This window comes from Kogia breviceps, chromosome 7 (genome assembly GCF_026419965.1).
Source record: "Kogia breviceps isolate mKogBre1 chromosome 7, mKogBre1 haplotype 1, whole genome shotgun sequence".
Taxonomy (NCBI): domain Eukaryota; kingdom Metazoa; phylum Chordata; class Mammalia; order Artiodactyla; family Physeteridae; genus Kogia; species Kogia breviceps.
In genome coordinates, this window is record NC_081316.1 from 15,740,136 (window position 1) to 15,751,082 (window position 10,947).

Below are 10,947 nucleotides of genomic sequence, written 5' to 3' on the forward strand. Positions count from 1 at the left end.
CTGCAGACCCCAGAGTCAGTTCCGGGCAGGAGGAGGTGAGCTGAGGAAGGGCTCCAGGAGACAGTGCTCAGCCGGGGTTGGAGCCGCTCAGCCCCAGGGATGGGGGTCACCCTGCAGGCACTGCCCGCTGCTGGCCCAGAGGGAACGGACCTTCGAGGTGGGAGGCGAGGGCACAGCTTGTTCAGGGACCTCAAGCAGGACTGGGCTGCCTGAGAACTGAGGGAGAAGCAAGCTGGGGGGAAGGGGAGGCCAGGAGGAGGGGGAGTTTGGGCTTTTTCCCGAGGGTGACGGAGCCACTGAAGGATTCTGGACTAGAGGAGACCGGGCTACCCTCAAGTCCTGCGGGGAGAGGTTTGAAAGGAAGTGAACGGGGAGGCAGGTGAGGATGTGTCACCGGAATCCCGGGAGCTAGGCGGTCAGCACCAGGTAGCCAAGCAGAAGCTCTGCGAGTGTGCGGGCTGGAATGTCACCAGCGCCACTGGCTGTGAGTTTACTTCACAGACCCAGGAAGCAAAGGAACGAAGGCACATGCTGCTGGGAGGCCCACGCCAGCCCTGGAATCTGGGTGGCATCCAGGTCTCCAGGCCTCCTGCTCCCCAAGGCGTCTCCCCAGCCCCCTCTGCGTGCTGGAGGTGCCTTGATAAAGAGGGGCTCAGCCTCTCGCACCAGAATCACAAGCTGGTGCTTTCAGCTTGGCCTCCAATCTGGGCAGGTGGGCAGTGGTCTCACTGGGGAGCTCGTCACCCAGCCAGGCTCAGGCCCGGGAGTGGAGGAGGTACTCGTAGCTGACGAAGGTGACGGCGTTGACAGGAAAGGCACGGGCACAGTTGATGCTGAGCCCCCGGAAGAAGAAGTCCAGCTGTTCCCACCAGGCACTGCTCACCATGCCGTCCAGCTGCCCCCGGTGCACCCTCTGCCTCGGCCGCGCCATCTGCATCCGGGACTTGATCACGTCTAAGGGGGTGGCTGTGACCCAGGAGGTGACACAGGCAAAGGCCTCTGCCACCAGCACTGTGCCCAAGCCTGGGGTAGAGGAACTGGGGGTGAGGGGGGTTAGACCCAGGACCGAGGCATCCTCCTACACCCGCGGGCTCCCTCCCCATCCTCCAGGGCTCCGCCCAGCTCCCCTCCCCCACTCCTCTCTGTCCTCCACCCTCTCATGCCACTTCACTTACTGGGGTTCTGGCCATCCTGCGTGAATTGGCGACGCAGCCATTCATAGGTGACGAGATAGATTCCCAGGGTGGGGTTGTCCCGCAGCGTCAGGGCCCAGGTTCCCCGGAACAGCCCCCGGGGCCCCTCGGCCTGGAAGATGGAGGCCGTGCAGTGCACGGGCCCCTGGTACTGGGGTGGGGGGGGCTCCCTGACTTCCCCTTGGGCTCTGTCTCGTTTTGTAGCCAGACTTTGATGAAGTCAAGAGGGGCCAAGCAGTAGGCCTGTAGGGAGAGAAGCAGGAAGGGCTTGGGTGGAGCTTTGGACGGGAACAGTCCCCCCCTCTGATCTTAATGGGGGGAAGGCAGTGGGCAGACAGGGCAGAATCTTCCTTCAGAATCTCACCCGCTCTCAGCCTCTCCCACGCGCACTGGGGAATGGGCCAGTGCCCCCTCCCTTAGCATCAGGCCCCTGACAGCAAGGGACACTGCCCCTCCCCTCGGCCGAACTTGCTGGCATGCAAGAAAGGGAATTGAGACAGGTACTTAAGAAAGAGAACTCCCTGGCAGTCCAGGGGTTAGGACTCGGCGCTTTCATTGCAGTGGCTCAGGTTCAAAAATAAGGATTCAGTCTTTCAGTCTGTGCCCACGAAACAGCAGGGGACTGACCCCTCCCCAGGGGGTAAGGAGGGCACCTCAACTTCATAGATTCCCCCTTCCCCACCTCCTGCAGGACACCTCTCAGAGGCCCCTGGGTGGAGAAGTGCCTCTTACAAACCCCCAAGCACTAGTGTCCCAGCAGAAGGTGGGTGACAGGGTGGGATCTGCGGATCCTTGAACTTTATCACCTGGTTGGGGCGGACATTACCCGGACAGATTCCGGGTAATGTTGGTGCCGGGGACGTGGAGGGAGGTTGTGGGGAGGGGCCGAGGTGTGGGTCAGGGACACAACTAGGTCAAGATCAGCTGTGAAAGTTCAGGTGAGAATTGAGGTCCAAGCTGAGGTTAGCATATCATTTATGGACTTATGTGGTTTTTGGCTTTTTTCTTTCGTGGAAGGTACACGAGCTCAGTTCCTCAGCCCCGGAGCTGGCTGATGGCGGTGGAGGCTGGCGGTTGGCTCCGGTGATCTTTGGAGGGTGGCAGTTTGCTTATTTCCTCCCCTGCAGGAAGGGCAGTGGGCTGGGGTCCCCCCCACCCCGTGAGATGGCGCCCTGATGGCACCCTCCCAGCAGAGCCTGCGGGCAGTGCTGAGCTGAGGGCTGCTCCTGGGGGTGAGAAAATGGCTGGGTGGGCTACGGCCCCTCCCCTTCCCATCCTGTGCCCACAGGGGCAGTGGGGACATCAGATGCTGCTGCTCTGTACAGCGGTGTCAGCCTTAGCCGAGCCACAAGCAACTTTTGCACACAAAAGAGGTTGTCACTCCCTGCCCCGTGCTAGTCTTCCTCGCCACCTCCACGTGAAAATACACTGTCCGTTCCAAGACCCTGTTAACCAGAGCCGTGCGCTTGGTGGCAAACGGGGCTCCAGCTGGTCCCTGGGCCCCATCGTCATCAGTGACCCGACAGGCCCCAGTTCTGCCATCTGTCCTGCTTTCCGAGGAGCCAGAGGGGAGGAGGACGGAGGAGCTGGGCCCGGCTGAGCCTAACTGAGGCCACTTAGCCTGGGGGCTGCTTCTCTTCGTTGTTTTTTGTGGGGTGCAGGTCTCAGGGCTTGGGAAATATGCAGGCATGACCCCCACACGAGGGGCAGAAGCAAAGCCAGGGCCTTTGGGGCCTCATGAATGATGAATTCATTTAGTGAGCTCCTAACTCTGTCCTTTGTCCTTGCTCTCTGCCTTGGGATGTGTACAGGAGCATCAGGGCAGGTGTCGAGTAGAGGGTGACCTAGGGCACGGGCTGGATTGTGGGATGGAGCCAGGCGCACGCCCTCTGCCTCTGAGCTCAGGTCCTCACTTAGCTGGGGATCCCCCTGGTGCCTGGAGGCCCCTCTTCCCTGCACCCCACCCCTCGAAAGCCCAGTCCTTAAGCGCTGAGAACAAAGACCAGAACCAAATGATTAGAGTCACTTAATGATTATAACACCCTGAGCCTCTCCCAGCGAGATTTGTGGACAGGCCCCGGGTGAGGCTCACAGGTGGAAGCAGACCCCTCCAGAGGAGGGCAAACCCTGCCAGCCTCAGAGGGTGGCATCAACTGCTTCTCCATCACATCCTCTTGGCGCTGTCTCCCCCCCACCCCAGCTCTCTCTACCTTTTGCCCCCCTCTGTTCTCCATGACCCTCCCCTCCAGACCTGCAGCCTGGAAGGCCACAGCTCAGCCAGTCAGGGTCACGGGAAGCAGCCAGGAGCAGGCCACTCTCCCACAGCAACTCGTGTTCCCCTCGGCAAGGTCTGGGGTCGCCAGAGGGGGCTGGGAGGGCAAGGAGTGAACTGGCCGTCACCGTGCCTGTGCCTGTGTATGTGACCACGAGCGCGTGCGCTTGCCCCAGGGTGTGCACGTGCCCCCGTGCCGCCCCCTCGCCTGCAGGAACCCCCCTGTGCAGCTGGCTATGAAGACGTGCGTATAGCTGGGCGGCTGGGCCCGCCGCTCCTGGTGGGCGACGGCTGTCAGTGCCAGCAGGGCGTTGCTGTAGACCCCGAACAGGACAGAGTTGACCACAGCTGTGCTGGCGATGGGGAAGCTCATTCCCTTGAAGAAGCCCAGGAGCTGCAGAGAGACACGGGATGCTAGCTGGGTGGGTGCTGTGGGAGCCTCACCCTTGCCCTTTCTGGGCCTGGCAGGGCCTCCTCTGGCTGGAAACTGCTCCTGGGCCTGGCCACAGGGAGGTGGAAGCAGGCTAAGGCTGGGGGTGGCCTCAGCTCCGCTTTGGGGACATTAAGCTACTGCTCAGCCCCCCAGTGGCCCCAGATTTGGGTCTTCTTTCTCTCTTCCATGGGCAGAGCTCTGTGGGCGGGGAGCGGAGAAGGAAGCTGGCACCGACTGCCCAGAGGTCTCCCGCCCCAAAGCCCCCCCAAAAGCCGGCCACCCACCGAGTCGTGGCGGTTAAGTCTTGACCATACAATCCATGATGCCCCGGTATGTGGTCTGGGTCTGCAGCCTCACCTGGACAGGGAGGACAGAGCAGGTGGGCAGGCTGGGCATCCTGCGGGATGCCAGCAGGGCAGGAGAAGCGGGAGAGAGCCTCGGTCAGCCAGGCCCTGCTCTCTCCCTGAGGTCTGGTTCAGGCGACGTCTTTCATTCCTCAGGTGCCTCCCCTAGACTCACCTTTACAGTGTCAGAGGGGTGTCCCAAGACCAAGCCCAGAGCTCCTGTGGTGACAAGAAGGTGCTATGAGTGAGGACCCTCGGGCCAGGCCGAGGAAGCAAGTTTGTATCCAGAGGGGAGCGGGATTCAGGCAGGAGGAAGCGGGGCAGGGCTTGCCTGCCAGACCCCAAAGAAACGCCAGCTGCCCCTGGCACCCTCCTCCACTCCAGGCGCTGGGCTGGGAAGGTGTGGGGACAGGGGACAGCGGCGAGAACCCTGGCCCTATCTGGAGGGCGCACAGGAGGAGGGAGAAGCCAACCCCAGGCACCCGGTGCCCTCGCCCAGACCTGACACCCGAGCATCCTGCTGACTTATGTAACTGGGGGACTCCGGGGCTCCTGCCTCGCTGCCGGCTCTGCTCCCTCCTTCTGCTGTCCAGGGCAGGGCCCTGGTGCAGGACCGGCCCTCCCAGCGCTCTGCCCCGTAGCCAGCAGTGCGGAGCTGGGGGCCCTTAAAGGAGTCTTTTTTTAAAAATTAATTTATTTTTTAATTATTTGTTTTTGGCTGTGTTGGGTCTTTGTTGCTGCACGCACACTGGCTTTTCTCTAGTTGCGGTGAGTGGAAGCTACCTTCGTTGCGGTGCACGGGCCTCTCACTGCAGTGGCTTCTCTTGTTGCGGAGCACGGGCTCTATGCGCGCGGGCTTCAGTAGTTGTGGCTCCCGGGCTCAGTAGTTGTGGCCCACGGGCTCTAGAGCGCAGGCTCAGTAGTTGCGGCGCACGGGCTTAGTTGCTCCGCGGCATGTGGGATCTTCCTGGTCCAGGGCTCGAACCCGTGTCCCCTGCATTGGCAGGAGGATTCTCAACCACTGAGCCACCAGGGAGGACCCCTTAGAGGAGTTTTACTGGCACCAGGGGAGGAGGGCCCAGCCCCCAGCGTCTCCCCACCTCCTGGTCCCGCCCTACATAGCGGACGCTGGTCCCCAAGCTTTCGGTGAGGTCACAGCCCTGGGAGGCAGGTTCGGATGTCTCTTTCTCCAGAGAGAAATGTCACCCGGATGCTGGACTGGGTCCACAGCACAGCTGACCTCAGGGCACGTTGCCAGGTAGGGCAGAGGCCCAAAGGGGAATGCAGGAGAGCAGGTGAGGTCCAAGGTGAACTTCCTTTCTGAGCCCTGGAGAGTGGCTCCGGCAGTGCAGGTGAGTCTGGGAGAGCGCTCAGCGTGGCACCTGGGCACTTGGCAGGTATCCAGGTTGTTGAGGGGGCAGCCTGGGACTGGGCAGCAGCCCCCGCCTCTCCTCTCCTCTCCAGCAACTCCCAGGAGGCTCCAGGACGGCTGGCTCTGGGTGCTCCAAGGCCACCAGGACTTGGGCTTCAGCTCCTCCTATGTCACCCACCTTCCCCAGGAAATGACCCGTAATTGGGGTTACTACGACAGAAGGAAGAAAAGTGTCTCACCAGAGATCCAGCCGGCCACAAACTCCTCCACGGGCATTGTCTGGCAGGGGCGGGCACTGGTGGCTCCAGCAGAGGGGACGCTGGTGAAAGTGTAATTCCACCCTCCCCCTGACCCTGGACTGATAATCTGCTACTAATGTTTAACCCTGGGTGAGGGCCCAGTGCCAAGACCAGGACGGGAAGGGAGCCAACGCAGGCAGCCTGGTGGCCTGGAGCTGTGTGGAGCGTGAAATCTCACAGGGCAGGGAGGATGGCCCACGGTGGCCTGACCCCCCATGCCGGCCAGCAATGGCCTCACAGTGTGACTAGGGCTGGCAGCTGGGCTCAGGCCCTGGTGGGACCCCTCCAGGGCTGACTCAGTCAGCCAGTGTTTAAGGAATCAGCCCGCCCGGCCCAAGTGAGGCCAGCAGCGGTGGGGCCTGGCCACGGGGAGGCAGGCCCAGCAGAGAGGAGTGACTCACCGGGGCCCAAAGCCGCCTTCTCCAGGGATTGTTTACAACTGACTCCCCTGCATGTGTCAGAAACAGCCTCACCCGCCTTCCCCTCCCCATGCCTCTTCCTGGGGGAAGGCTGGAGACTCGGGGTATAAAGGGTGGTGTGTCTGTCTGCCTGGGGGTGACCGGGCTATGACTTCTCATTTCTCTTCGGACAACAACACAAACTGACAGGACAGGGCCCTGAACCCCTCCCTTCCTCTCTGCTTCCTTAGACCAACTTCCTCTGTCGCCAGTTCATTAAACAAGTGCTATAGCATGAATGATTTTTTTAAAAATACATTTATTTATTTTTGGCTGCGTTGGATCTTCGTTGCTGCGCACGGGCTTTCTCTAGTTGCGGTGAGCGGGGGCTACTCTTCGTTGTGGTGCGCGAGCTTCTCATTGCGGTGGCTTCTCTTGTTGCGGAGCACGGGCTCTAGGCGCACAGGCTTCAGTAGTTGTGGCACGCGGGCTCAGTAGTTGTGGCTTGTGGGCTCTAGAGCACAGGCTCAGTAGTTGTGGCACACGGGCTCTGTTGCTCTGCGGCATGTGGGATCTTCCCGGACCAGGGCTCAAACCCGTGTCCCCTGCATTGGCAGGTGGATTCTTAACCGCTGCGCCACCAGGGAAGTCCCAGCATGAATGATTATTCCACTAACCCTCTTGCTCTGTTATGAGCTGAGTATGGTTAAATACAGTTACTCTTTGTTTTGAAAATGCTATTTTGTATCATTTAAACATTTGTTGTCACTTTGCTGTACACCAGAAACTAACACAACATTGTAAATCAACTATACTTCAATTAAGAAAAAATTCGTTGCCTCTTTTTATAAATCAGATGATTGCTCACCTGTTGTGTCTTCCGCTAAGTGTCTGGTACTTTTATTTTTCCTACTCTGTCATCTTTCTCTGCCCCAGAAGGGGGGCAGTGTACGTGGAGTGGCAGCAGCACAGGCTTTGGCATCTTCTAAACCGGGTTCCAGTCTCAGCAGCCCCGGGCAGCCGGGTGGTCTGTGGCCAGGCACACACTTTGAGGTTCTCTGCTCCCATGTCATCTGGGAGGCTTTGGAGGTCATTAAAGGGGGTTTCCAGGTGTTGGTGTTGTCTATGAAAATAATCAATACTGGGCTTCCCTGGTGGCGCAGTGGTTGGGAGTCCGCCTGCCGATACAGGGGACACGGGTTCGTGCCCTGGTCCGGGAGGATCCCACATGCTGCGCAGCTGCTGGGCCCGTGAGCCATGGCCGCTGAGCCTGCGCGTCTGGAACCTGTGCTCCACAATGGGAGAGGCCACAACAGTGAGAGGCCCAAGTACCAAAAAAAAAAAATAAATAATAATAATAATAATAATCAATACACAATCTATAAGAGGAATTGAAAAGAGTTTTATTTGAGCCAAACTGAGGACTATAGCCCAGAAGACAGCCTCTCAGATGACTCTGAGGGACTGCTCCGGAGAAGCATGGCTTTCAGCACAGTTTTATGCCTTGTCAGAACAAAGGACATCAAACAAGTCAGGGATACATTCCTTCATGGTTTCAAAAATACAGATCAGCATGTACACAGAGAGTCAGTATGGCCTTGGCACCTGGTAAGTGAGACTTATCATCGAAGGAGCACCAGCATTGGCGTCCCAGGAAGAGAGGCACTTAATCTTCTATTTATTTATTCATTTGGCTGTGCTAGGTCTTAGTTGCAGCCTGCAGGATTTTTAGTTGCGGCATGTGAACTCTTAACTGCAGCATGTGAGATTTAGTTCCCTGACCAGGGATCGAACCCGGGCCCCCTGCATGGGAAGCGAGGAGTCTTAGCCACTGGACCACCAGGGAAGTCCCTAATCTTTATTTTTAATGTGGACATTCTTCTGGTCAACGTACCCTTTTCTCTAATAATTAAAGCAGATGTACAGTGTATGTTCGATGGGCCACAAACAGGCTGTTCCAGTTAGCATCAAATTCAAGCTAACTCAGGTATAAGCCAGCATGACTTCCCCACACCTCAATATGTGAGCATTTCTTTTGTTAGTGTCCCCGTTCAGGACCACATCATCCAGGGCCGTGTTTCTGACTTTCTCTGGCAACCTCACGCTGATTCCTATGATGTAAGGCCCGGGAGACAGCAGTGGTGGAGATGTGGTGGCAGGGAGGGAGGCACACGTGCTACCGGACACGGGTCAGGACAAGGGGGCAGACCCGTGGATGCAGGCAAGGTGCTGACTGCAGGTGTGGCTGCAAACGCGGAGAGAATGGTGGCGTACAGATGTAACACATTCTTCACATCAACAGCCATAAAATATTCCGTCAGATTTCTATTCTCAGGAATGCTGGGAAGTTGGGGCTTGGGGTGGGGTGGAGGAGGAGGGGGTCTTCTCTCAGGGGCACGGGGATCCGGGGCTCAGGCACCACTGCCCAGAGAAAGCTGTGAAGTCCCCAAACGTGTCACCAACCCCTGGAGTTGCCTTGACCCCTCCCTTCCTCTCAACCTCACCACCATTCCGTGAGGAAACTGCGTTCCTATTACCTTCTAAACAGATTCCGAATCCAACCCCGCCTCACCTCCTCCACTGCTACTGCCCTGGCCTGCAGCCATCATCACCTCCACTTGGATTCCTGTCCACGGCTGGCCTCCCTGCCCCCAGCCTGTCCCTCCCAGCCACCCACTTCCCCTTCCAGTCTGTCCTCCACAGCAGTCAGATGACACAGTTGAAACTGAAGTAGACCAGGTCTCTCCCCTGCTCCACACCCTGCTCAGAGTCAAAACCAAAGCCTTCCCGGGACCTCCCTGGCGGTCCAGTGGTTAAGACTCCACGCTTCCACTGCAGGGGGCACGGGTTCCATCCCCGCTTGAGGAACTAAGATGCCGCAAGCCACGCGTCGCCATTAAAAAACCCAAAAAACCAAAGCCTTCCTAGGCTCCAGGTGCCCTGGAGGTGCCACCCCTGCTCTCTGACTTCCTCCGGCCACCCTGCCTTCCTTCTCTTCTTCCAACAGGCTCCCGCCCCCAGGCCCTAGCACTGGCTGCTCTGTCCTCCAGGCGGCCTCCTCTTGCCTGGGCTCAGACATCGCCTGCGCAGTGAGCCCGCCCTAACTGGCTCGCTGAATACCGCCATCTACCCCACCTGCCCAGCATTCCAGGTGTCCCTTCCCTGGTCCAACCTTTTCCTTCACTCATCATCACCTTCTGACACACTATGCAATTAACTTGTTGTCTGCCTGAGCAGGGATCTCTGGCTGTTTTGTCCACAAATGTTATCTTAAAGGTTTAGAACTGTGTGTGGCACAGCGTAGGCAATGAAGGAGAAATGAATGAGTGGACAGGTGAGGGAACAGCATTAGTGAGCTGCCCTGCAGCCAGCCCTGGGTCTCCAATTCTCTGTCCCCATCTCCAGCAGGCCCCACAGAATGTAAAGTCCTCCAAATACCCCCAACCCGCCCCCCCCCCCAGATCTCTTACAGCTCTTAGTTGCCCATCGAACGTCCAAGGACCAGTCCTGCTGATGCTTCTCCCGCCCCCGCCAAAGCAGAACACGTCCACCCCCACTGCATTCTCGCGGGTGGACAGGTTCTAGGAAGTGGGGTTCCATCTCTGACCCCCTCCCCCTAGAGCTGCCCAGGGCCCCCAGGGCTGCCCCCAAAGACCTTCCTGAGTACTGGTCTCTCGCAGAGGGCTGGGCTGTTATCCTAGTTCTGCAGTTCATTGTCTCCCGAGTGATGCTGGGTAACCCCTCTGTGGGTCTTTACTGTTTGCAAAAGTAAAGGACCAGCCCAGCAGATTGCTGAGTCAAAGGCCTCTTGGCTCTAAAGGCCTTCAGGCTGCTCTGTCACTTCAGAATGGGTCCCACTCTCTTCTCTAATCCCACCACACCTCCCCAGTTCTAAGGGAGATCCATTGCCACTCCCCAGAGGCTGGCAGAAGGGCAGCCCCACCCCCTGACTAGCTCTTCTCCAATCCTCCAGCAAGTTCCACCAGCTTGACCCTCTCTGTCTGCCGGAGCAGAGCTCTGATCTTGACATTCTGTAGCTCACGACCTCCAAAATGGCCTCACTGCCTGCTAAACCCACCACAGCCCTACCCCATGCCCGCCCCCACCCTGCCCGGTGCAACCCCACCTGCCCACCTGCTGTGCTCTGATGGCCCAGGGCTTCCCTGGTGTCCTAACCATGCTCCCACACCTCCCGCTACCTGGAATGGCTTCAGGAATCTCTTCCAGCGCCGCCCCTCGCTGGATCTGGGTTCCAGTCTCCTCACCACCAGCACACGTACTGCCAGACGTCAGCTTTGTTACTGAACCTTTCTGATCCTGTTTCCTCATAAAATGGAAATATGATACTCACCTCTTCGTGCGTTATAAAGATTAAAGCACTTAGAAAAGGGTCAGGCACATTGTATATGCTCCGCAAATGGCAGCTACTATTGCTCTCATCTCCACTCCCAAGGTCCATGAGGATGACATGCACACGGGAAAGGGCCCAGCATACAGTAGGTGCTCAGGAATTGAGGACGCTGCTCTTCCTGCTTGTGACGTTTGATAGCTCTTAAGGCAATTCTGTCACCTTATGTAGCTTTAAACATGCATCTCTCGGGAATTCCCTGGTGGTCCAGTGGTTAAGACTCCGCCC

General features: G+C 58.3%; 1 protein-coding gene across 1 annotated transcript; it reads right to left on the reverse strand.

Moving 5' to 3' along the window:
• Positions 1-754: 754 nt before the first annotated feature.
• On the reverse strand, positions 755-5,948 carry SLC25A45 (solute carrier family 25 member 45). The gene is given in 8 exon segments (XM_059069247.2): positions 755-1,023; positions 1,176-1,356; positions 1,359-1,436; positions 3,674-3,859; positions 4,183-4,197; positions 4,199-4,255; positions 4,418-4,461; positions 5,854-5,948. Coding segments are annotated over 8 exon segments (867 nt in total). The 5' UTR covers positions 5,891-5,948.
• Between the last annotated feature and the right edge of the window lie 4,999 nt (positions 5,949-10,947).